Source organism: Thamnophis sirtalis, unplaced genomic scaffold, assembly GCF_051295495.1.
Source record: "Thamnophis sirtalis isolate CommonGarterSnake01/CBP01778 unplaced genomic scaffold, rThaSir2_p1.2 scaffold_2, whole genome shotgun sequence".
NCBI classification, from domain to species: domain Eukaryota; kingdom Metazoa; phylum Chordata; class Lepidosauria; order Squamata; family Natricidae; genus Thamnophis; species Thamnophis sirtalis.
Window position 1 is genome coordinate 109,134,687 of NW_028261382.1, and position 27,292 is coordinate 109,161,978.

General features: G+C 42.1%; 1 protein-coding gene across 4 annotated transcripts in view; it reads right to left on the reverse strand.

Moving 5' to 3' along the window:
• Positions 1 to 27,292, reverse strand: part of PHF20L1 (PHD finger protein 20 like 1) — a 63,652-nt gene that overhangs the window by 25,897 nt on the left and 10,463 nt on the right. For 2 of the 4 annotated variants that reach the window (XM_087706668.1, XM_087706665.1), the window contains exons 3-9: positions 25,847 to 26,015; positions 25,050 to 25,134; positions 21,511 to 21,599; positions 14,206 to 14,268; positions 9,732 to 9,939; positions 3,515 to 3,640; positions 2,132 to 2,214 (exon numbers count right to left, since the gene is read on the reverse strand). In XM_087706668.1, coding sequence (XP_087562794.1) covers positions 2,132 to 2,214; positions 3,515 to 3,640; positions 9,732 to 9,939; positions 14,206 to 14,268; positions 21,511 to 21,599; positions 25,050 to 25,134; positions 25,847 to 26,015 — 823 coding nt within the window. The remainder of the gene's footprint in view (positions 1 to 2,131; positions 2,215 to 3,514; positions 3,641 to 9,731; positions 9,940 to 14,205; positions 14,269 to 21,510; positions 21,600 to 25,049; positions 25,135 to 25,846; positions 26,016 to 27,292) is intronic. The other 2 variants (XM_087706667.1, XM_087706669.1) reach the window with 2 other exon arrangements.

The following is a 27,292-nucleotide window of genomic DNA, read 5'->3' on the forward strand; positions in this document are numbered from 1 at the left end:
AACTTGTTCTAATAAGGTGCTTAAACCTCTTTTAACAAGGACAAAATTAAACATGAGAAAGAACCTTAACGAAAATTAGTTAATCTAAGCAGATATTCTTCAAAAGTAAACACAAGGCCGGATCCTAACAACACAATTAAGTGACTACTATATCTGTGACATGTAACCTGAGGGTTTAGGTTTAAGATATTGTAAACCAGAAGGCGGGAAGAGAAATTAACAACCAGAGGAGACAATCTGAAGTTCTTTTCATTACGTCTTTTTAACCATCAATGTTTAGCTGTAGGCAGGCTGGCATCATGAAGCCACTGATTCCTAAAAAAATTATTTATGCCTTAGAAAACAAATTTTGAGCCCATATTTTGGGTCCTCCCAGAATAAACCATGATTTGGGCTCTAAACACACCGGTATTAACCAAATGTATTTTCTTTATAACCATCATTTGAAAACCCACTTAAATTATGGTTACAACTTCAAGTTTAAAAATAGATAAGTGTGTATAACTTAAAAGACCTATAACTGATACTTGGATGGAGCCATGCCATGGTTGGCTAAAAGCTAAAAAAAATGTTAAATTTTTCTGACTTCTCATTAATCAACTATTATTTCTTTCATTCAGGTAAATGAATTTCTTTCCATTTCAAATTCCAATTTTTTCTGTATCAATTTTCTCTATCTTTGGTTATATGTTTTATATCAAAGGTTTTCAAATTCATATTTTATAGGCTGTTAAATCTCTAGTATTAATAACAGTCTACAGGTTAGAATCTAAGAAAGCCAGCCACGTTTAATTTTAATTTTTTTAAAAAAAATTTTTTTTTACATCATGTGGCTTATAGAACGAGATCTCCAAAACTCACATTTCAACATTGGTGTGATTTCCTGAGAACCACTCCAATGTACTGAGAGTAGCAAACTATCCTCTTAGTATACTCAACCCATCTAGCCCTGTTCTTAGGAAGTCATAGTTATGCCTTAAATGCAAGGCAGGAGAAAAATCCAACGGAGCAGAAAAATGAAAGAGCGCAGGCTCTCTGCTTTAGATGTGAACTAAAACCAAATCCCCAAGAGGTTTTTAATGTGTTTCCTTTTTTAAATATTTATTTAAAAATCTAGAGATTAACCCAAGGAGGAGAAGGTGGAGGAGGAGGAGGAGGGTTAGTAATATGGCTCATCGAACAGTTCCATAAACACATATACGTTCACAACCACCAATTCTTACAACAGAAAGGAAACTTCTCTATGTAGAAGAAATTCTGGGAGATGTCAAAACCCCTGTGTGGAAAGCACAACTTCAATTTGCCTCAAGGGTCTTTTAAGTCACTTGTTGGCACTATTTCAGCTATAGTGTAACAGTATTTGGGACATCCAGTTTTTTGTCTGTTTGTTTTGATTCTCGGAATGCTTTGCTAATGAAAATTAAAAATAAAGTCCCTGTGGTACTTTTTTCAAAAGGCAACTGGACTTTTTTTTGGGGGGGGGGGGGTTGGTTGAAGAGTTTCTCTTTTCATCCAAGAAGCATCTTCTGTCCTTCATGAACTGAAGATGCTTCTTGGATGAGAAGCGAAATGTCTTCAAGAAGGGGAAAAACCCTTCAAGATAGTCCAGTCTCCTTTTTTGGGGGGGGAAGCGCCTTTGGGACAACCATGACTGGATGACTGAGAATCTCCATAGACCAGGGCTGTCAAACTCCCGGCCCGTGGGCCGGATGCGTCATGCGCTGGCCACACCCACGCCCGGTTTAGCGAAGGGGGGGAGAGGTCCCGATACGTCACATAATGCCACTATGACGACGTGAGTTTGACACCCCTGCCATGGACAATAAAAAGAAGGTAACCATAAATTAAGACATCCAACTCTCTGACCTAAAAGGCAAACGGCAGAAGTCCAGTCCGGACAGAATCTCAAACTGGCCTCTTGAGTTAGGCGCCCTTAGGAGCAACAGATTTACTTTCGTGACCTTCATTTATGCAGAGGTATATTATATACATACACACACACATCGTTCTTTAGCGCCCCTCCTCTTGGGATTCTGCCTATCAAGACAATATTCACATCACAGATCTGGTAATTTCCCATAGTACGTTCCAGAATGGCCCTCGGAAAAGAATCAACTCTACAATTTCATACCTGCTCCAAGACTGGAGCTGCTTCTTTGCGGTCTTCTTTCTTTTCAGCACCATCAGCCCAGACAGCTTTGGATGCCAACAATCCTGTACAAGAAAAAAAAAAGAAAAGAAAATAGCACCAAAAATAAGGACTCTTTTGAAATGACCGCCGGGGCATTTGGCCAAGGAGGATCATCCTAGGGGTACATCCGAGCACTTGTTCTCAGCACAGGTGGTTCCCCACTTACCCCCCCATTCGTTGAGAGGCCGTTCAAAATGACAGCGGCACTGGGGGGGGGGGGAGTGACTTATGACCTTTATTCACACTTATGACCGTTGCAGCATCCCCATAGTCACATGATCAAAATTCATATGCTTGGCAACTGGCATGCACTTATGATGGCTCTGAATTTTTTTTTTTTCCTCTCTTTTGGTTTAATGGAACGCCACTTGGTTTGCTGCCGAGAGTTTCTAGGACAGGTGGGCAACCATGCAAATGAGATTAAAAACCACAAGGCCAACCACAAATCTGTCAGATGAGTTGGGCTGAGAACGAGTGGCTCAGAGTCATCCAGTTGGGTTTTTTGCACTTAAGGGGGGGACCAGAACGCATGCTCTCCTAGTTTCTAGGTTTAGAGATTTAACCTCTAAACCAAACTGGCTCTTGTTGATTTTATAAATGCAGAGAGTTACATAGTTTGTATTTCTTCTTAAGTAGAGAGTTAACAGAGCAGAATAACAGAGTCGGGAGGGACCTTGGAGGTCTTCTAGTCCAGGGTTGTCAAACTCAAGGCCCATGTGCCGGAGTCGGACCACAGGGTGCTTAGATCTGGCCCGCAAGGCCACCCTGGAAACAGTGAAGGACCAACCCACGGTGCCTCTGCTAGCAAAACTGGAGCTTGGGAGAGGCATGTGTCCCCCCACCCCCAGCTGACCTCTCTTTTCTGCTGCGATGGCCTCTTGCAACCCTCGGGCAGCGAAAATGTAGCTGGGTTCACCCCAGGACCTCATGTCAAGCTGGCCATGCTCAACCTGGCCATGCCCCATGCCTCACCCCCTGATGTGGCCCTCAATAAAAAACCAAGTTTGACACCCCAAATTCTAGTCCAACCCCCTGCTCAGACAGGAGTTCCTATGCCATTTCAGACCAATCTCTTCTTAAAAACTTCCAGTGTTGCAGCATCCACAACTTCTGGAGGCAAGTTGTTCCACCGGTCAATTGCTCAGGAAATTTCCCTTTATTTCTAGATTGCTTCTCTCTTTTATTAGTTTCCCTCCATTGCTTCTTGTCCTGCCTTTCAGAGTGCTTGGGAGAAGACTAGACTAGACATTCCTAGTTCCTGCAACTGTTCAGATGGGAGCAAGATTAAACAACCATCATAGCTGATCTGAAATGGCGACTTACCGGTGATCTTGTTCAGACGAGCCCTCTTTGCTTGAAATGAGTTGCCTAGACTGTTTTTCCTCTTGTGTGCTAATGCGTTCTCCGCCTGTACAAAGGCAATCTTTGGGACATCCACCAGAGGAAATCCTACATAAAAGAAGGAGAAATCATATATAAGCACCTTGTTTGAAAAGCTCCTCTGGGTAAATACAATATAAAAGGTATCGGTAAAGGTTCCCCTTGCACATATGTGCTAGTCGTTCCAACTCTATGGGGCAGTGTTCATCTCAGTTTCAAAGCCGAAGAGCCAGCGCTGTCCGAAGACGTCTCCGTGGTCATGTGGCCAGCATGATTAAATGCCGAAGGAGCACGGAGCGCTGTTACCTTCCCACCAAAGGTGGTTCCTATTTTTCTACTTGCATTTTTACATGCTCTCGAACTGCTAGGTTGGCAGAAACTGAGACAAGTAACGGGAGCTCACTCACATTACGTGGCGCTAGGGATTCGAACCGCCGAACTGCCAATCTTTCTGATCGACAAGATCAGCTTCTTAGCCACTGAGCCACCATGTCCCCTCACTTACAACAGAATTACCTCCATATACTATTACGAGATAACATTAGAAATCATAATTAAATTTCTGGAGATAATTTTTTTATTAGGGTTTAGCAAAAGAGATTGTTCTCCGACACTAAAATCTAGAGAGCTCTGGAAGGTTCTGTTGTTCTCCTCAGAGGAATTCTAATCCAGCTATTCCAAGGACTAGCTGCAATTTCTGGATGGTCATCTAGGAGTGCCTGAAGACTGAAGAGCATCAACAGTGCACCACAATAATCCAACTTTGCAGTGCATGGCAAAACCAGGGCTCTCTCTTATACGTAGAGAACCACCAGGTTTAACAGCCAAAGCTGACTGAAAGTTCCATTTGATCCAGATGTTTTGTGACTGTACAATGTCAACATGGTACATGGAGACCCACAGAACCTCCAAATTGCCAACGTATTCCTTAAACTTAGGTGCAATCCTCTACAAAAACTGCACATCTCCCAAATTGAGGACATGACGTGGGTACGTTCTAAAACCATCTGCATGAAGTCAGTGGAAGCCATAAAATCCTGAACTGCACCCATTAGAAGGACCTCAGCAAGAACAACAAATTTCCCAGGAGTAAAGCACTGGGGACCCCCCCTCCCCCAAACCATCTCGTATCAGTTATAGGTTCTGCAGAGCCTCCATCTTCATCTAAGTCTTCTGAAGAGGTACACAGCTTAATAAGAGGCTTGGGCAGGGAGATGGTCTCTTAAGCTACACAACACATACTCTCTTGACACACAATTACGCTTAGGGATGATTCACACCCTGGCCAGTGTCTCTTTTCACTTTCACCACCAGGCATAAGACACTGAAGTATAAGCTGGACAAACACGTTTAAAAACAGCTTCTACCCGTAGGCTGTCAGGCTCCTAAACACAATCGCAATCACTCCACATGCATAATGGAAACGTATGACTAGTCCCCCCCCCCCAAATTACTTGCATAAGGATTATTCTCTATACCAGTGATGGCCCTTTGGAGGCCCTTCAACGGCCGAAAATCAGCTGGCTGCCGTGCGCATGCACACTGAAGCTAACCATGGGCAACGGCTCGCGTGGCCTTAGAGATGGCTCCGTGTGCCACCTGTGGCACGTATGCCATAGGTTTGTCATCACAGCTCTATACAATTCATGCTGTCTTGTCTTTTCTGTTGTGGATTGCACCAGTAGAGGCTAGACCAATTTTGTTGTATGCATGATGTACAATGACAATAACGGCTGCTGTTGTCATTATTATTCTTGTTTTTATTGCTGTTATTATTCAGCTGTTATTATTCAGCGCAGCCACTCGACAGTAAATGGGGCCAAAGAAGGTCCTTTGTTACTTCTGTCGTGTCTCTTACATGGACCAGTTCAGTCCCTTAATAGCAACAGCAACAGCACTTAAGACTTATAAACTGCCCCAGTGTTTCATAGCACTCTCTGAGTCAGGTTACAGATTCGGCCTCTTGCCCCCAACAATCTGAGTCCTCATTTTACCAAACTTAGAAGGATGGAAAGCTGAGTCAACCTTGAGCCTGCTGGGATCGAACTCCAGGCGGTGGGCAGAGCCTGCCTGCAATGCTGCATTCTAACCACTGTGCCACCAGGGTTCCTTAATCTAATGTGTCAGCCCCAGCGCTCTCAGCGGCTCAGTGCTGCCATTCTGCTGATGGGGAGATTTGTGACGGGGGCGTTTCGTAACTCGGATCACTGCTGTACCACACTTGTTTCCCTGCCACGCCAAGAGCTTGAAGGACCTTCGGATCCTGCAGTGACTTTCATACGGAACGGCACCAGCGTAGGCGTAGCAATCGTAAACCAACATGGTTTGTCACGTCATTGGAGCATATTGCACGCGCGTAGGAGAGGGCGGGCCACAGGCGGGTTTAAATGGTGGAGGGAAGCACGGAATTACAGGCCTGGCTTTAATTCACCCGTGTTTTGCACTGTGTGTTTGTTGGGAGTACCGGAACAGGCTTATAAAGATTACGTTTACCACGAACTACCCACTTAGTCGTCTTGTTTTTCTCTGCCTAAACGGAATCCGACAGTAAGTAGATAAGTCCGGCTCCTTTAGAGGAGTACAGAATTGGCCTTGAAGAAAACATGTGGGAATGCTTAGTAAAACAGGAGATTACCCAGAAAAATCCTGAGAGTGCAAGAAAGAAACTCAAGACTGCCCAGCTTTTGGCTTTCTTTAGAATAAGAAGGGAATGGGAAGCATAGCAGACTTTCCAGATTCTGTGATTATAACCCGGATCAACTCGGGTTCCGGGATTTCTTGTGAAATCTGTTTTTTTGACTTGATCTACCTTGAGGGAGTGACAGTCATTGCCCATATATCCCTTTTAGTCCCTATTGAGTTTCCCTACAATCTGCGCTGTTTTATCCAGACCGTGGTATTCCTACAAATCCGCATACAATGTAGAATGGGACTGAAATAATGGGACTAAAGCAGTTAAGAAAAGCAGAAGGGTTTTTTTTGGGGGGGGGGATAAATCCTTCTTCATATGAATTACCAATGATTTTGAGAACTGAAGGCCTTTATTGTCAAGACAGTTGCAAATTGGAAGAAAGGCCTGGAGAACTTGCCTATAGAAACACCCACAGCTCCGTGCACCCAGCTAGCTGTCCCTAGTATCATTGCTTCTTTTGGATGAGTAAGAGGTGTGGTTGATTTTCCCCCGTATCTGGCTATTTTTACATTAATGCAATCACTTTTTATGGTGCCAGTAACCATTTTGGTTAGATTTTACACATTGCTTTTATTCTTTGCTTTATAACAAGCAAAGACAGGTTACTCGGAAATTTGCCAAGGCATCCACAGATTGAATGGGAAATGAATATTTGGCTATAGATAAGGATAAGCATTAAATGAAAAAATATATGGGATTAAAAAAAACAGAGGGGGAATTTGAAATATACTCCTAATGAGGAAAAATAACTGAGATCATAAGAAGAGATTTAAAATTTGGGGTGTGCAATGATGTATAACTATGTAACATTATGAGAATAGCTGGAAACTTGAACCGGGCCCACAGTTCTCCCAAAAAATATGCTTTTTTGGGGGGGAGGATAACAATGGATTTGCTATATATGTATACCTTTAAAAGGAGGATGTATGTGAAAGTTATTAATATGAAAGATAATTATTAATACCATCAATATTAAATGGAGTTTGCTCAGATGCTGAAATACACCATGCAAGCTAAATGGAGAGAGCGGAAGAGAGAAAGGGAGAGACGAGGAGGAAGAGAGGGGTTAGGAGAGAGGGAGTAGAAGGGAAGAAAAGAGTAGGAGAGAGAGGAGTGGAAAGAGGAGAGAGAAGGCAAAGGGAAGTAGAGAAGAGAGGGATGGTAGAGGGAAGAGAGGAGGTAGGGAGGAGGAGAGAGGGAGAGGAAGCAGGATGGCGGTGGATAGGGTATAATATGGTTTATGGAAAGCAGAAGAGCAAATGGTAGTAAGAGGAACTGAGATAATATTGGATAACACAAAATAGTGCTGGTTAAGATGTAATGATATGCCTGTGGTTACTTGTATGGGAAAAAAAAAAAGAAATTCCCCAAGGAAATACATGACATTATCAGCTATTCCGATGTACAGGATGGATGACGAGTGCCTTGATGCTACCCTCACTCTCCTGGTCTTTCAGAAAGGTGTGTAAACATGGTTCTGTGGTCTTTCTCAGAGAGAACAGATGAATATGCAGCCATGGGGGCTGGTTAGCCCTCCCTTCGCCTTTCCATTCATATTCAATTCTAATTTTTAATCTACCTTGCCTCTTTTGAAATTTTAATTATTTATACTGTTTTTTTTGTTTTTCTCTTTTATTGTACACCACCCAGAGTCCTTCTATGAGGTAAGATGGGCAGTTTTTAAAATTTGATAAATTGTACAAAAGCCTCAGAACAATCACAAGAGCAGCAGTGGCAACAGTATGGTATAACTCAAACGAATAGCTACTGGCATGAATGCAGCAACATTTCCTTTGTCCTCCTTGCCACAGTAGCCTTAATTAATGCTCCCCTCCCTGCTCTTTCATAAGACAAGCAGGAGATAAAAATATGAATTCAAGCAGCTCGCCCAAATGCCTATCTTTGTGCCTTCACAGGTCTTAAAGGGAGCATGGTAATATTTCACAAAGACAGAAATAAAATCTCCTTGTCACATCATGCCTGGAACTTCATATAGATTCATCCAAGCACTTCTCAAAAGCCCAGTTAACATGAGGTGGTATCAGGCAAAACAGATGGGTTTTTTTTTTCTGCTTGCAACCTGCTATTAAACAACTACAAACAAGCATATAAACAACCACCGTTATAGGATCACAGACCATTGGCAATGCGTTATTCATTACAACAGGTAGTCCTCAACCTACAACCACTCATTTAGTGACTGCTTGAAGGAACAAGGGCACTGATTTATGTCCAGTTTTTACCCTTATGACTATTGCAGCAGCCCCACAGTCACGTGATTCAAATTCGGCCATTTGGCAACTGGTATATATTGATAAGAGTTGCCCAATCCTGGGGAGGGGTGTGGGTCACTATTTGTAGCCTTCCCAGCTGCCTTCTGACAAACAAAGTCAATTAAGGTGGCAAGAAAGGATGTGAAATGGGGCAAAACTCCTTTAACTGTCTTGCTGAGCAACATAAATTATGGCCCAATTGTAGTCGTAAGGCAAAGACTACCTGTAGTTTACACGCCACCCAGAGTTGCTTCAACAATAAGATGGGCGGCTGTGTTGTCTCCTTTGGACAACTCCTCAGATTCTTCCTGCGAGGTTGGCTCAAGGGAGGATGAGCTCATTCCTGGCACATCTGAACAGCCGGCCAAAAGAGATTTACAGGGGGCCTCGGCTGGGACAGCTTGCAGGGACAGACGGTCAGGGAAGAGGAGGAAAAGGAGCTGCCTTCCATGGTGACTCAAGAGAGCACATAGGGAAGAGAAAAGACAAAAGCAATGGAGATCTGCCATATTACTCGGGAGAAGGCCCCACCCACCTTGATGGAATGCACCAGAAAGCTATTTATCACAGCAGGCAGAGGGAGGCGTTGCTGGGAACAACATGTCTGGTTTCTGGATGTGTGTGTTTGTTCCTCGTGCTTCCAGCTGGACTATGGAGACTCTGAACTTCTTCTCTTGCCAAGTGAGCTCTTGTGGGTGTATTTCAGTTTGGCCTGGTGGGTTAAGTTTGTGTGGTGGACTTAGGAGTGAGGAGAAATTTTCTGACAGTGAGAACAATTAATCAGTGGAACAGCTTGCCTCCAGAAGTTGTGAATGCCCCAACACTGGAAGTCTTTAAGATGTTGGATAGCCATTTGTCTGAAACGGTATAGGGTTTCTATAAGACCTCCAAGGTCCCTTCCAACTCTGCTATTGTATTGCACTGTATTGTATTCGTTGGAGCAACTTTCCATTGTTTTATGGATTATTTGGCCATTGCCTTGTGGACTAACCTTGGCCGGCTTGTGGCTGGATTTATTTGGAACAGTTCTGAAGGAATTCCTGGGGAACATTAATAAACCCTCTAAACTCCACTGACATGCATGTGTGTGAATGAGTGGAGTACCACACAGCAGCATATAAATTTAATGAACAAACGAATCAATACATATTTTAAAAGGAAAACCACGTATATAATAAATTGTACTTATATATACCAAATGTCTCGCTGGATGTGGGCTGCTCTTCTTTCTTCTGGACTTTCTGGACAATTGCTGAGGTTGAGGTCTCTTCCTTCTTTGAAGGTACTTTAAACCACTTTCTGTCCTCTTTGTCTTTATTACTGTTTGCGCTTGTCCGTGGCTTAACTCCTGTTTTGTTTTTCGCGGCTGCCACTGCGGCGGCTTTGACCAAAGCTATCCAATCCTTTGAAAAGGGAAGAAAAGAAAACAACCACCTCAAATTAAAATCCAGGTATGAAGAAAACTGATTTTTTTTAAAGGTATCATAAAGGGGAAATTGTTCATGCTGAATAACATCTGTTTTGAATTTCTATTCTTTCTTGTAAATTGATACATACATATATATATATATATATATATATATATATATATATATATATATATATATATATATATATATATATATATATATGGCACAAAAAAAGAAAGAAACTAGGATTTTGATGACAGGTTAGTTAATCCTGGGTGCCCAAACTTCCATTCTAGGAATTAAATGCTGTTAAAAAGTCTAGAATGTTCTATGTCTCATTTGGGCCATGCTAATTGTCATGTTTTAGACTAAATAGCTGTTGCTGACGTGTTTAGATCTGTCAAATTGACTTCTAGAAAACCACCGAGAGACAGTGTGATCTAGAGAGAAAACAGAACATTGTAGTTTTCTGAAACTTTCCATTTCTGTATGATAGCTTTCCATACCCCCATTTATTTGTCCTAACAGTTTAAGGTTTGGCAGTGAAAATGTTAGCAATAGCATCAAATGCCTAGAAGGTACTTGTATAAAACTGTCCAGGAAACCTCTATGCCAGATTTGACTATCTCTGTATCAATCTCGATGGCTTTGTTTTGAATCAGGCGGCATTTAGGTTGACTAAATAAATAGAATTATCTATTTAATCAACCCTGCTTTACTTCTTGGGCAGAAATCTTTCCCATTTTTTGAAATGGAAATTGTGGCAACTCTTTGATTCCAAATATTAACAAATATTTTGCTTGCCAAGGTTAACCTTCATGCCAGGAAAAAAAAAATCCTATTAAGATAACTGTATAATCCTTATAGCACTACTAAACCCATTACTAATTTAGCCCAGATTCTTTGGATGTCTTTCAAAGGAAAATGTCCAGCTGTTTTCCATTATCTTATAAACTTTTATACCCCAAGAAGACTTTAAATTGTCTTAACTGCTTTAAAATAGCTACAGAAATCTGAGAATATCTATTGTAATTAAAAATCAAGTCAGAGTTACCCTAATATGTATCGGGTTCTGTTGTTTTGACACCTATGGCTGCTTAAGGACGAACCGTCCATAACTACAGTCCAGGTGGCTAGATTCTGCAGAGCAGCACTGGGAATTCATCAAAAAGACGAATCCTCCCTAGCTATTTTACACCACAAATATGGCAAACCCTTTGCACTGCTTATTCCTTTTAGTGTTAAACTGACTACAGGCCACATTAGTTAGTTTATGGATTGCAATTTTAGCATAATTAGACCATGTATAATTGACAGCCTGGATTTTATCATAGATTTTAGCTGGTATTTATTATTTTATACTAGAGTTTTTAATTGCATTTTTACTGAGTGTTTGGATTTGTTCTGGTCTATGACTGTAATAAACTGAATTGGGACACCATGCTGACAAAGATAGACTTTATGGTGATGTAAAGTATATCACAAGTTATGTGAATTCTAATGCACCTTTTAGGATGTTGGTTCTGAAATGCTACATAGATAACACCTGCAGAGATGTCCGTACAACACACATAGCTGTCACTCTGACATATATTGGTACATTCTACAACACGTCAAAAAGTGAACAATAATAATTAGGGACCATGGACATTGACAGAGATCAATATTGTGGATGTGTCAGATGGACATTTGGCCAGATTTTCTTAAGTATGCATATTTTACGAAGCAAAAATTATATTCTATTTTAACTCTGGTCAACAGTTACTCTTCAAGTCAGCCTAGCAGGAGATTTTTCTCATTTGAATGTGCTTTCTGAAGTGTTTGTCCTGCTTTGTCCAAAAGCAAGACTCTTCAAACAATTCATTAGAATGGGATAAAATGGTAAATGAAGAGAAACCCCATATTTGCAGATGACATGAAATTGAGAGGGAGCACTAAGAAGGCAAAAAACAAAACGATGACCTTGATGGGCTGGAAAAAAGGGTTGGAAGATAATGCAATGTAATCAAGAACAAATGAAGACCCCTACATAGAGGGGGGGGGGAACATGAATCAAATGCACAATTAGAAGGTGGAGGACGCAAGGCCGATGATAAGGTTTTGCGTAAAATGTTTTGAAAATGTAATTAATCACTAAATCAATAGGAGTCCCTATGATCTGGATGCAAAAAAAATTCAAAGCCAGGCTGTAATATGTTAACAGTTTCCAAATCATGTAACACAATCACCATATTCAAATACTTGGTCCACTTCTGGACATTTAAGAAAAAGGATTTAGAGACTCTAGAAGAATGATGCTGGGGCAGGGATCTAAGTCTAACAAGGAAACACTCAGAAAATTTAAGTATTCTCAGACTTGATCAAAGATGACAGAAGGGAACATGGCAGCAGAACCAGAAGAGGGAACAGTAGATCAAGAACTTTTCTCTATCATCCTAGAATATATAGCACAGAATTACAGCATTAAACAAAACAAAATTAGTTTCTAGTGGGATGCTAAGAAAACTTTCTGTGATGTGACAATGGAATCCATTACCAAAACAGGTAACTTGATAGTGAAATCAGTTATAAAGAAGGGAATGACTTCTCTTTCATTAGAATGGTGCGGTGGCCTAGAGGTGGAGCTCTTGCCTCACCACCAGGAGGCTGGGAGTTCGATCCTAGGTAGAGGCAGATATGTTTCTCTGTAGGCACAATGAGAATTTATCTGCTGAATAAAGCTCCACATTGACAACAAGAAGGGCATCTGGCCATTAAAACACTCTGCTAGCTCCATTCAGCTGCCCAGATTCCACCCCGCAAGGGATTTATGGGGTGGTTAAAGGATGACGATGAATGACTTCTCTTTCATTGGATGTTTTCAAATACAGGCAGGGGAGACATCTGTCATGGAAGCTTTATTCAGAATTCCTGTACCAAGCAAATGTTTGAACTGGCTTAACTAAAAAATTCCAACCACAAGATTCTATCATATGTGCATTAAAATCCACACGCGTGTAAAGATATGAACTGCAGGTCTATATTTGCACTCAAGAGTCTGACAAATCTGTATGCATGAAGGAAGAAAATGCATTTTATCTTCTATGGTAAAAGCAATCTTACACAAAGGTTCAGAAAGAAGGAAACTTTTTAATTTCTTCTACATTAACATACAAAGTTATGCCTTCCTAGAAGAAATATTCATCAAACTTGGATGATGGGTCTACTGAATTTCACCTTCTACTTTCTACTATTATCCCATCTATTTTAATCAAGCCAGTAGGACAATGTCTTCTGTGTGTATATAAAACTGCAGATTTACATCCCAAAAACTACATGTATTATAGATTGATTCTCTATTGTTAATGTTAGACTCTGTTAAAATAAGTTGTTTTCACTTTGAAGAACTGATGTCTCAGACTTCAAACGATCCAAACGGTTATCTCAGAACTGTATGAGCTATTGCCCAAACCCTCAACTGCTCTGCAACATTTGTTTTCACTGGATAGAATGTATTAGAGCCATACCTTATAATTTTACAGCTTTAAACATGAGGAAACAAAGCTAAGATATCATTCCGCCACCTCTTAAGTTGCTAACTCCGCTGATGACTTCTTTAGCAGCAACTACAGGTACTCCTTGACTTACAATTATTCATTTGGTGACCAAAGTTACAACAGCACTGAATAAAAGTGACATGACCATTTTCCCCGCAGTTGTGACTACTGCAGCGTTCCCTTGGTCACGTGATTAAAATTCAGAGGTTTGGCAACTTCGATGGTTGCAATTTCCCAGGGTCATGTGGTCAACATGGGACTTTCTGAGTTTCAGAAGGGAAGCCAGATTCACGTAGCAAACTGTGCTACTAACTTAACGACTGCAGTGATTCACTGTAACAACTGCGGCAAGAAACGTTGTAAAATGCAGGCAGACTCCATTTAACAACTGTCTCACTTAGCAGCAGAAACTTTGGGCTCAACTGTGGTCGTAGATCAAGGACTACCTGTATAAACTGCTCGTGTTCAGTTGAGATCTTTGTCCGGTATACAGACAGCCCACCTGAAGCATCCTTATTCACTCTAATGGACTGATGCTCTCACCTTCCACGGCTCTACCACAGTTCTGCCCCTCTCTCTCAAGAGCTCTTCCACCTATTGTCACACCTCTTCTGCTGGTCTTGGCCACATCAGGTTTTCGTGGTTTTTTTCTCTCTCCTCAGCTTCTGCTTCCTGTGTGCCAAGAACCCTCCCTCGCCTCCTTCCACAATCCCACAAAACTCACTTCACGTGGCTCGTTATCCGTCACTAATCTCAGCTCCGGTGCTATCTGTTGCCTCTCGCGCGCCTAATCGTATCGAAGATAAAACACAAACATGGAAACAAAAAGACAAGTTATCACGACATGCCTCTCAGTTGGATGACTCCCTTCACCAGCCTTCCGCAATTTCTTGCCCTCCCAAAGGCAACCGTTTTTAGGGAACAACAACAACCTGAGACCCGCAAAACTATTGCGGCCGAGATCGCGTTGGTACCATCCTCTGCCTTGTCTCTGCTTACAGTCAAGATTTAGTCAGCCAAGTTGAAGAAAGACTACCTCAGGGCTAGGAAGCAGACACATATAAAACAACTGCTCGTCACTACAAATTAAGGAACCTGCTATAATGTCTAAGACAGGCGTGTCAAACTCAAAGCCCGTGGGCCAAATCTGGCCTGCACAGTGCCTTAGATCCGGCCCACGGAGCTGCCGTGGAAACAGCAAAGGACCAGCCCGTGGTGCCCTCCTGAGACGGCCTGCCCAAGCTCCGTTTTCGCTAGCAGAGGGTTGCAGGAGGCTGGCAGAGGTGAAAATGGAACTCGTGAGCCCATTTCCACTGGCAAAGCTCTTGGGCCACCACAAGCACCCATGACACAAGTGACATTGAGCTGGCCACGCCCCCCCACCCCACCCCAAGGTCAAACACAATCCTGATGTGGCCCTCAATGAAATCGAGTTTGACACCTCTGGTCTAAGATAAAGGAGATAAGTGTTAGCACCTTTTTTTTTTTACGCTGATTTGTGTGTAATTTTCCATTCATTACACAACACTAAACTGCCTGATATCTCTGGAGCTCAAATAAGAGTATCTACAGATTTCTTTTTTTTAAAGAAACCTACCTTAAGTAAGCATGCGTTGTAAAGACTAAACAATCCCATGTGCACATGCACACACATACACTAAGTATGTTTCGAAAATAAATTTCTATACCACTCACCATATTCTGCAGGATACAAATGTATCTAGTACATCTAGGCAAAAGTATATTTGACAGTTAATTAGCATATTCCATCTAAATGGGAAAAAAGTTAACTTCTCTTCTGAAAAATCTCACTGATTATGTTCATAGCTCCGGCTAAAATTCAGAGATAAAAGCCACACGTAGTTTCTTTGCAGCATAACAATTGCTAAATGGCAAACTTTGTAGTCTTATTTCTATAATTTTGCAAATATGTTAAATATTTTGTTATTTTAGAGATATTGTGATTTGCCCCCAAAGCTTACAAAATGTCCCATATAGACTTTTCAAGTATGTCAATAAGCATTTTTACATTCATATTTTATTCTACAGGTAGTCCTCGACCTGTGACCACAGCTGAGCCCAAAATTTATGTTGCTAAGCGAGATAGTTAAGTGAATTTTGTCCCATTTTACGACCTTCCTTGCCACAGTTGTAAAGTGAAACACTGCAGTTGTTAAGTTAGCAAAATGGCTGCTAAGTGAACCTGGCTTTCCCACTGACGGTCGCAAAAGGTGATCACATGAGCCCGGGACACTACAACCGTCATAAATGAGTTAGTTGCCAAGCATTTGAATTTTGATCATGTGACTATGCAACTGTTGATCACTAATGTGAAAAATGGTCATAAGTCACTTTTTTCCCGTGCCGTTGTAACTTTGAATGGTCACTAAATAAACTGTTGTAATGCAAGGACTGCCTGTATCATATTGTAGAACAGAAAGTCTTATGTGGGATTTTTCAGGTTAAGTGGCCCATTTCTAGATACGGTTTCCTGAATCAGTATGGGGTTTTTTCTGTTCATTATACGCATTATACATTTTTTTCCTTAAATTACATGGCGAATGGTGCGGTGGCTTAGAGGTGAAGCTCCCTCCTCACAAGCTGTGAGTTCGATCCTAGATAGAGGCAGACAGTTCTCTCTCTGGGCCCACTGAGAATATATCTGCTGAACAAAACCCCACCTTGGTGACCGGAAGGGCATCCGGCCATTAAACTCTACTAGCTCCATTCAGTTGCCCAGACTCAACCTCGCAAAAGATTATGGGATTATATTATGGGACTCCCCCTCGTTAAAAGATTATGATGATGATTACATTATATGTGGTAGCAACCTTTTTTTTTAACTTATCAAGTGCAAGTAACCCTTTTTTCACTCTCTTCAAGCAACCCATTTCATATTTTAAACAATGTCGTGCTTGAAGATTGCAAAACTGTGTTATTGATAGCAGTTAGACTTATATACCGCTTCATAGGGCTTTCAGCCCTCTCTAAGCGGTTTACAGAGTCAGCATATTGCCCCCAACAACAATCCGGGTCCGGATAACTGCGTTATCATCAAGAAATAGTATCTGAGCTTCTAAGCCATTTTTAGAATCGTAAATTCTTGCCCTCTGGGGTAACACAGGATCTTCTCTGAGAAGCACTGGCCAAAACTATGGCTACTAAGGGAGTACAAGTAACCCACCTAGCTATAATATTCCTCCTAGGGAGTGTGGTCTTCTAAGAGCCAAGGTGGCGCAGTGGTTAAATGCAGCACTGCAGGCTACTGCTAGATCAGCAGGTCAGCGGTTCAAATCTCACCGGCTCAGGGTTGACTCAGCCTTCCATCCTTCCGAGGTGGGTAAAATGAGGACCCAGATTGTTGGGGGCAATATGCTGACTCTCTGTAAACCGCTTAGAGAGGGCTGAAAGCCCTATGAAGCGGTATATAAGTCTACTGCTATTGCTATTCCATTTCACACCTTAATGGGTTTGGATTTCTTTCAAAAAGTTACTTTTAGATCAGCTTTATTTTGACTTTTTTTTTTTTTTGCTGCTCTTCCTTTTATACATCTAACCAGGCTAAGAGCATATAGGCAGTCCTCGACTTACAACAGTTCGTTTAGCGACTGATCAAAGTTAACAATGGCACTGAAAAAAGTGACTTAAAAGTGACTTAAGTCTATTCTATTTTATTCTATTCTAAATTCTAACTCTAACTCTACACTGTGAATATTTTTCAGGGTAAATAGCTGTCTCTTCTTATCTCTTTGGCAGAGCTTATAATAATCTTGTGGAAATCAGAGTTTATTTCAGCAGTCATATGACACAATGCCATAAATCTTAAGAACACAATAAACTCTGCAAAGAAATACAGCTGGGAATACTAAGCCTCCAAGTGTTTTCTTTTAAAAAGCACGTGCCAAAACCTACCAACTCTGAAATACTCCTGGAAATTTCTTCTCTGCTACGTGCAAAGGCTTATCATGTAGCATAGGCATCCCGAACCCCCAGTTTGTGGCATGTCAGAAACCAGGCGCTGCAAACAAGCAAAGCCCCATCATCCGTAGGATGTAGGCATTACGCGAAACCACTCCCACACCGGTCTGCAGAAAATCCTCTCTCTATTGAACCGGTCACTGATGCCCAAAAGGTTGAGAGCCGCTGATATAGCAGGAGGACATTTATCTCTCTGTTTTTTATAAATGTTCTGACCGAGGCTTCCCAAGAGCATGAAGCAAACTCCTTGTCTTGACAAAAAACCCATTTTATTAATCTACTGTGAATTCTGCTCATTCACATCCAGCAAAGTCTTTCAAGGGAGGATTTACAGTCACAGACCTTATCTGGGTTGGAGAGCTGCCAGGCCAATAGCTGTAAAACTTGGCAAGGAGTCTCGGAGTGTCATAATCGAACTAATTGTCTCCTGCAAACTCCACTCCCCTTTCGCTCCTCTTTGATTTCCTCTGGGAGGGGCCATTGACCATTCCACCTGTGGCCTTGCTCCCAGGTTGACCCCTGTTCTCTTTGTCTGCACATGCGCACACTGGGAACAGGCTCCAACTGTTTGTCTGCCTGATGTCTGACTCTGAAGGCAGCTGATAACTGGCAGACGGCTCTGCCCCCCCCCCTTTCTGCCTCCGACACAGAGCCCTCATCAAAGCCTTCCCCAGACTCCAGGACTGGCCCATGTTCCTCCCCAACCTCCTCATTGTCCGAATCTGCTGCCAGATCCGTTGGCAGGCCACAACAATAGAAAACATGAGTATATTTGCAAAATCAGGAGCTTATCCTAACTTACAAAAACGTTTCTCAGAAACTTTCCTAAGAAAATGTCCTCCAGAGTTACTTAGTATCACATACCATGTAAATTAACAACAGCAAGTTTTCCATTTTAAAATGTTATCTATGAAGTCCTCAGCTTACAACTTTGATAGAGATTGGCCATCATGGTTGTAAGTTATGACGGTAGCAAGCTGGGTCACCCATGTGGCTGACCTGATTTTACGCCGTAAAGTGTAATCAACTGTTAGGGCTAGGATCTTAATCCTCTTGTTCTCGGTAAGCACTGTCTGAAAAAGAAGCAACTACTATTGCTAACATCAGCTGATCTACTCTGCAGGCTTACTAGTTTGTTTAGTGTCTGTTAAAAGTTACAACAGCACTAAAAAAAAGTGACGTACGAGCAGTTCTCACACTTACGACCTCTGCAGCATCCCCATGGTCATGTGATCAAAATCCAGACACTTGGAAATTGATTCATATTTATGAGGCTTGCAGTGTCCTGGGTTCACCTGATTCCCCTTTTGCAACTTTCTGACAAAAGCAAAGTCAGTTGGGGGGAAGGCAGAGTCACAACAATTTGACCAATTTAACAACTGCAGTGATTCACTTAACAACAATGGCAAGAAAGGTCATAAAATGGGGCAAATTCACTTAACAAAAAAAAATGTTGGGCTCAGTTGTGGTCATAAAATGAGAACTACCTGTATTACACCCTGCAAAATTTAACAAGTGAAAAGTCTACTTTGTAAGCCAAGTTTCTGCAATGCCTGGATTGCACATTGTGTTAAGACCTGGTTTGTTTTCCTATTTGTCACCCAATTTCACAAATCATGTTAAGCAAAAACCACATAAGCCACAATGAAGCTCAGCACCAATTCTAGTGAGCACACACTAGGTTTCTGAGTCCATTTAAGAATGGAGTCTCAAAATCTAAATATGAAATTACTGCAAAACCTTGATTTAATAGACTTAATGTAAAGGACATCAGAGGGAAATTCCCATCTGAACATCCTTAGGAAACAGTGGATAGATCTGGATGAAGCAGTAACAGTTTTGTTTATTTTATGACATCTATGGTGATTTACATCGTTTGCATAACAACCATTAAACAAAGGATGAAAATTGCCATAAGGACATTATTTAAATATCCATAGCTTAAAATAACAGGTTCCATCCCCACCAGCAAAGCTGACTGAGGAACTTTGGGAGTTGAAGTCCACAAGTCTTAAAGTTGAGAGACCGCCTACTGCCAATTACCTCCACTAGGCTGATAAGATCCCATAGATTAGGCCTCCTCCGAATTCCATCGGCCGGCCAATGTCGGCTGGCAACTACCCGGAGGAGAGCCTTCTCGGTGGCTGCTCCGACCCTCTGGAACGAACTCCCCGTGGAGATTCGTACCCTCACCACCCTCCAGACCTTCCGCATAGCCCTTAAAACCTGGCTGTCCCGACAGGCCTGGGGCTAGAGACCTTAACCCCACTCGAATTGTATGACTGTTGCGTTTTTAATGATGTATTGTTTTATGTTTGTAACTTGTTTGTTCCCCCTCCCCCTGAAATTGTGAGCCGCCCTGAGTCCCCCCAGGGAAAAGGGCGGCATACAAATAAAGCAAGTACAATTACAATTACAAAGTTGCCAAGGTTGAAGACCCCTGATCTAGAGAGCCAGTTTGGCCTAGAAGTCAAGGCTAGAAAACAGGAGACTGTGACTTTGAGTCCCACTTTAGCCATGAAAGCTGGCTGGGTGACCTTGGGCCAATCACTCTCTCTCAGTCCAACTCATCTGACAGGGGTTGTTGTTGTTGTGGGGAAAATAGAAGGAGAAAGGTGTTGGGTATATTTGCTTATTTGTAAAAATAATAAAGGCAGGATATAAATAATAAATAAATAGTCAGCACAGAATTGGTGCTGGATAAGAGTCAAAGGAATTCAAGGGAGGGCTGCACTTGGATTTTGGCAATGTAAAGACTCTAAACTGATGACATGTTTAACTCCACCCCCATCTCTGCCTAATTGTCTCTTACAGGGCCACACCTAATTCTGAAACCCGATTTCTGTGGCCCCAGAAGCCTCTTCCCCAACTATAATTGCTGAAAAATAGCTGCATACTTTCCCATCAATCTGAAACCAAACATCCCAACGTATACCGTAAGGCCAAAAGACTCAAAATAATTTCCAAAACCACAGAACTGGAAGGAGTCATTTACATGTGCAGAAACTGTTCCAGGTAGATGTCCAACATAAACTTGAAAGCCTTGATTATTAAGGAGCTCCCCTAATAACATTTTCCACTGTGAAACTACTCTCTTAGTATTTTTTGCCTAATATCCAACTATGATCAAGTAGTTTTGAAAAGCAAAGACGTTCAATAAATACTTTGCTAAGGCCAAAAGCATGACTCTGCAGTATCACACCCACAACGGTCTCAAATAAGCTGCAAATGCAGACCTCCTGCGCCAATCCCAGCCACCAAAAAGCTGACTCCTGGACCAAAACTGTATGAAAAGACTGGCCTGCCTGCAGAGTTATAATCCAGATGTGCCCAAGTCATTGCCTTTATATAATGACAAAACTTTATCACACATTGCTTATACAGTGAGTCTCTTAGCAATAATTAAAATTTAAGAGCCTAGATCTAACATGGAAGGCATAGGAAAGGCCAAAGAGATTGGCTCAGTGATGGTGAACCTTTTCAGCACCGAGTGCCGAAAAGGTCGTGCGGAAGCGCCAGGTGAGCGTGTATGCGCTCGTCGGGACCACGCTCTAGAAAAGCTGAACTTCCAGGTTCTAGCGCACATGAGCACCCAACAACCAGCTGACCGGCACGCATGCGCACACCCATTTTCGACATTGCTGCGTGCGCGAAGAACAGCTGATCATGCGCACCAGAAACCTGGAAGGCAAACAGATAAGGCCACGTGTACCAGGCGACATAGCTTCGTGTGCCACTTTGGGCACGCGTGGCATAGGTTTGCCATCACGGGATTAGACACTGAATCCTCCTCCTCCTCCTGCTATTCTTCCATTAGCATAATGCCTTGGTTTTGAATTTTCTATCTTTTTTTCTTTCAGGGAAACAAACAAGAGCAGTGGCGTTGACCACCATGTATGCTTATTAAAGTGTATCTGCTTGATCCCTCAGTCTGAATGGATTGAGTGTGTGGATGTGAATTATGTAACACAAACTGGAATGCAGATGAATTAAATTAAGGAGGAATTACGAGGTGCAACTTAGCATGGAAACTAACTGGAACTTTGCTTACCTGCCCCTTGGCATCCTCTGGCATGGATTTGATATGTATTCTTTTGAGACACCGAATCACTCCATCATAAAACTGTACAGTGAAGGTTCCTAGGACACCAACCCCAAAAAGAAAAATGTTATTTATTGAAATGATGCTTTAGTCCTACAAATGGAAAACACATCAGCTCAGGTATTTCATGTCACCCAAAGCCTGCAAATTTCTTCCAAATTCATGCAACATTTTGAGAGATATAGGGAATATATATTGAGAACTACTTAGTAGTTAAGCCACCAGGCTGAAACTATGAGGTCTAGTCCCACCTTACGTATAAAAGCTGACTGGGTGACTTTGGGCCAATCACTAGGAGACTGTGAGTTCTAATCCTGCCTTAAGCATGAAAGATGGCTGGATGACTTTGGGTCAGTTACTCTCTCTCAGCCCAACACACCTCACAGCACGGTTGTTGTGAGGAAAATGGAAGGAGGAGGAAGAAGTATCAGATATGTTTGTCACCTTGAGCTATTCATAAAAATAATAAAGGCAGGATTTTTTAAAAAAATCTAAATTTAAATAAATATCAATTTTAAAACTGCATTTTTTTTTCCAAATTAATGTTGCACACAGTTTAACATACACAGAATTCATTTTTAAGGGAATAAATGGTTGAAAAGCTCAATCAGCGCATTGAAAAACATCTAGTTGTTTCAAGCAACCTAAATGCTCAAGCAAGACACTTATGTTAAAGCTTTTACACATGTTATTTATTTGATGTAGACTTATATCTTCTGTTTTAAGAACTACTCAAGATACTTAACACATGAAACATAGTAGAAACCTAACATATAAATATAAAAGGAAGGTGATACTAATACCTACAATGATAAACCTGTCATTAAAAATGCATATTAAAGAGGTTTCAAGACTGTGAGCCAAAGTTCCTTTTGGGAGTATATTGGGCTTTTCATAAAAATCTTATCAGATGGAGACGCTCGTGCTGGGAGAGGCTCAGATCATAAACTATTTAAGGTTTTGCAAATTAATACCAACGCCTTAAATGGTGTTAAATGGCCAAGGTGGCGCAGTGGTTAAATGCAGCACTGCAGGCTACTGCTAGATCAGCAGGTCAGCGGTTCAAATCTCACCGGCTCAGGGTTGACTCAGCCTTCCATCCTTCCGAGGTGGGTAAAATGAGGACCCAGATTGTTGGGGGCAATATGCTGACTCTGTAAACCGCTTAGAGAGGCCTGAAAGGCCTATGAAGCGGTATATAAGTCTACTGCTATTGCTATTGCTATTGTTTGGTAAGCAGCTGCCAATCCATGCAGATCTTAAGCTATGGAATGATTTTGCACAAATGGCAACTTCAAGGCATTTTTAAGGATAACAAAGTGGAATGCAGTAATCAAATGATGGCAATATTGCCTTTTTTTTAAAGCTATTTCATACACATTTTTATTGTGTTTCATACTGCAGAGGGATTAACCTAAGTTAATTGTTGTTTGACTAACTGAGTTTATATACTGTATATAATGTTCGAACTGATGATTTCTGGCTTCAGAGTCTCATCTTGACTAAATTATGCTGTCCCTTAGGCTTTGAAAGCAGAGCCTTGTGTATATTTTTTGAGCATTAAATTCAGCATTTGATTTTAAATGTTTCTAGTATATAGCTTTAAAACCATTTTAAAATGAACTGCTCAATGGAGTTCCACATATTACTTGTAGTTTGGTTCATATAAAAACATTTCAAGACCACACTTGGAATTGATTTAACAACTGGATTTGGGTCTTACATATGGTACATGTTTCACTGCTGTAACTATTTGGGAAGAACAGTTGGTTTCCTAAAAGTTTTAGCTAGAAATGTTTTCCACTCTCCAAAACACTGGAATACAACCATGAATATCTAGCCCTTCACTTCCAAAATAGAACGACTGTAATTGTATGCCACGGGTAGAAAGGATCTTGGAGGTCTTCTACTCCTTCTCAAGGCAGAAGTCCTTAGATCATCCCAGACAAATAGATGTCCAAACTTTTCTTGAGAACCTCAAGCAATAAAGTACCCACAACTCCAGGAGACAAGCTATCCCCCTGATGAATCATTCTTGCTGATGAGAAATTCCCCCTTATTTCCAAGTGGATCAGGCTCGGATGAGCTTCCACCCATTTTTTCTTGTCCTGCCCTCAGGTACTTTGGAGAACAAACTATCACTCTCTTTCCTGTGACAGGGACACAGTGGCTCAATGGCTAAGATGCTGAACTTGTCAGTCAGAAAGGTCGGCAGTTTGAATCCCTAGCGCTGCATAACAGAGTGAGCTCCCGTTACCTGTCCCAGCTTCTGCCAACCTAGCAGTTCGGAAGCACGTAAAAATGCAAGTAGAAAAATAGGAACCACCTTTGGTGGGAAGGAAACAGCGTTCTGTGCGCCTTCGGCGTTTAGTCATGCTGGCCACATGACCACGGAAACGTCACCAGCTTTGAAATGGATATGAGCACCACCCCCATTGGGAACAACTAGCACATATGTGCGAGGGGAACCTTTACCTTTACTTTCCTGTGACAGCCCTTCAAGTATTGGAAGAGACTATCATGTCACCCCCTGAGTATTTTGTCCCAAGTACAAAATAAGCTCCCGATACTAACATTTTATTTATTAGGTTTATACTCCAGCTTTTGTTATGGTCTCTTCTCCAACTTATTCCTACAACAGCAGTCCTGGACTGGGAAAAATGACCTGCCCAAAGCCACCTACAAATGAAGATGGACTAGAATCTAGTCCAACACCTTAATCACGAAGCTACTTTAACCCTCCATTTGTGCAATGAAAAACCTTGACTGTATATGACAGTTGCCAAAAAACAACTGAGAAAATAGATCTATCTACAATTATTAAGCCGTAACAATTTAAGTGAAGCTTCATTATTTATATACTTCTAAGGAAGTAGAGAGAAAAGCTGCTGTCTTTGTATCCAGCTCATCTGCTTCTCTGAAGAGTCTACCTTAATTGCTCTTACAAGAAACCACTAGACTGAATGGATTCCTGGTGTTTCAGCAGAAACACCATGACTAAAAAAGATGTTGTGACTCTATAAAAAGTGCAAAGAAGAGCAATCAAGAGGATTAGGAGCCTGGAGGTTAAAACATATGAAGAACGGTTACACAAACTGGGCATAGCTGGTCTAGTGAAGAGAAAAGCCAGGGAAGACATGACAGCAGTGTTCCAATGTTTGAGGGGCTGCCACAGAGAGAATGGGGTGAAGCTATTTTCCAAAGCACCTGAAGGCCAGACAAGGAATAATGGATGGAAGCAGATCAAGGAGAGATTCAAATGGGAAATAAGGAGACATTTTCTGACAGAGAGCAATCAACCCATGGAACAGAAGTTGCCTTTGGAAGTTGTGGGAGCTTCATCACTGGAAGCTTTCAAGAAGAGACTGGATTGCCATCTGTCAGAAATGATATAGGGTCTCCTACTTGGGCGGGGGGGGGGGGGGGTTGGACTAGATCCTACAAGGTCCCTTCCAACTGTTAATCTGTATTTGTTACTTGATACAAACCTTCTTTGTTAATTGCTTCAATTTTTGCAGGGTAGTATCGGCAATCTGTCCAACGAGCCAGAACCTCTTCTCCTGGTTTAAAATCCTGTTTTAAAAAAACAAAGTGAGGGAATGTTAAGTAAGTTCAAGCATAGCTTTGAAACAAAAATCTAACTATCCAAACATTACTAGTAGTCCCGAACTTGCAACTATTTGAAATTACAATGGCATGGGGCGAAAGTGACTTACAACTGGTCCTCGCACTTACAACCATCACAGCATCCCTATGGTCACATGGTCAAAATTCAGGTGTTTGGCAACGGGCATGTAATTACAATGGTTGCAGCATCCCCAGGGTCATGTGATCGCCATTGGTGACTTTCCCAGCCAACCTCCCGACAAACAAAGTCAATGAGGGAAGCTGGATTAAGCCAGGGGTTTCCAACCTTGGCAACTTTAAACCTGGTGGACTTCAACTCCCAGAATTGCCCCGCCAGCAAAACCTTTCTGGCCGGGGAATTCTGGGAGTTGAAGTCCACCAGGTTTAAAGTTACCAAGGTTGGAGACCCCCACATTAAGCCACACTATGTGATAAACTGCAGTGATTTTGCTTAACAACCGTGACAAAAAAGGATTGTCAAGTCATGGGCACCTGACTTAACAACCTTATTTAGCGACTGAAATGCCGGTCCTGATTTGCGTAGGGGATGAAAAGGGTTTCATTTTTCTCTGCTCTCGGCTACTGTTTGTGCTTGCGATCATGGCCCGTGACTTCCACTTAAAGCCATTATTCGTGAGGACTGGAGAAAAACGCTTACAATGAATTCGTCATCTTTTAGGCCCTCTTTCCTCAGCGAAGGCCGCTCGAGCGGGCGCAACCGATTGCTATCCCAGTAAATCCATTCATCGTAACGATGACTCCAGCGTTCAAAATGGACAAGCATCTTTCCTTCCTCATAGTCTATCTTCTCAATGCGTGAGGGATACCTTTGGAAGACAAACAGAAAAAGGATAGTTCAACGGCTTCCTCTCTACAATAGGATAGAGTAACAGAGTTGGAACGGACCTTGGAGGTCTTCTAGTCCAACCCACTGCTTAAAAGCAGGAAACCCTATGCCATTTCAGACAAATGGTTATCCAATCCCCTAGAGCCGTGATGGCAAACCTGTGGCACGCGTGCCGGAAGTGGCATGCAGAGCCATCTCTACGTGCACGCAAGCTGTCGCCTGTTGCTGTTCTGGGTTCAGTTGCGCCGGCCAGCTGGTCTACTCGCGCACAGGAAACCAGAAGAGCATCCACCTGGCGCGGATGCACATGCTGGGAAGATGATCGTCTAGTTTCTGGCGCGCACATAAGCACCGGCCAGCTAGTTTTTGCATGCGCATGTGCACAGGAAACCGGAAGACCAGGTGGCTGGTGCACATGCACACGCCGGAAACCGGATGATCACCTTCCCAGAACACGCATCCACACCGGGCAGATGCTCTTCCGATTTCCGGCACACCGAATATGCGTGCGCATGCCCCCTTTTTGGTACTCCGTGCCAAAAAGGTTCGCTAACATTGCCCTAGAGTAAAGTTTATGTGAATTACTAATCCTGAAGTACTGTGAATTAAAAGGCTAAGAGGAGGAAGGGATGGTTTTCTACTTGCTCAGAAATAGCCTGAATTCCTGCACCGTCGTATGATGGGATCATACAGGTAGTCCTCAACTTACGACCACAACTGGGTACCATAATTCCTGTCGCTAAGCAAGGCAGCTGTGAAGTGAGTCGTGCCCAATGTCATGACCTGTTGGAGCCATGTTTATTAAGTGACTCACTGCAGTTGTTAAGAGGATCCTATGGTTGTTAAGTGAATCCAGCTTCCCTGTTGACTTGGGTTGTCATAAGCAGCTGGGAAGGTTGCAAATGGAGATCATATGACCCTGGGATGCTGCAACCACTATAAACACATGCCGGTTGCCAGGCGCCCAAATTTGATCATATGGTCGTAGGGATGCTGCAATGGTGTAAAAGTGCAAGAGCAAGTCGGAAGTCATTTGTCTTCAGTGCAAACTTTGAATAGTGTCTAAGTGAACTGTAAGTGGAGGACTACCTGTATTACATTTGTGCATACTAGAATTAGTAATAGAATAGAGCTGGAAGGGACCTTGGGGGTCTTCTAGGCCAGCCCCCTGCTCAAGCAGGAGAACCTATATTAGATAAGTGACTTCTTAAAATTATTTATTTTTTAAATTATTCATTATATATAATTCACACCCTT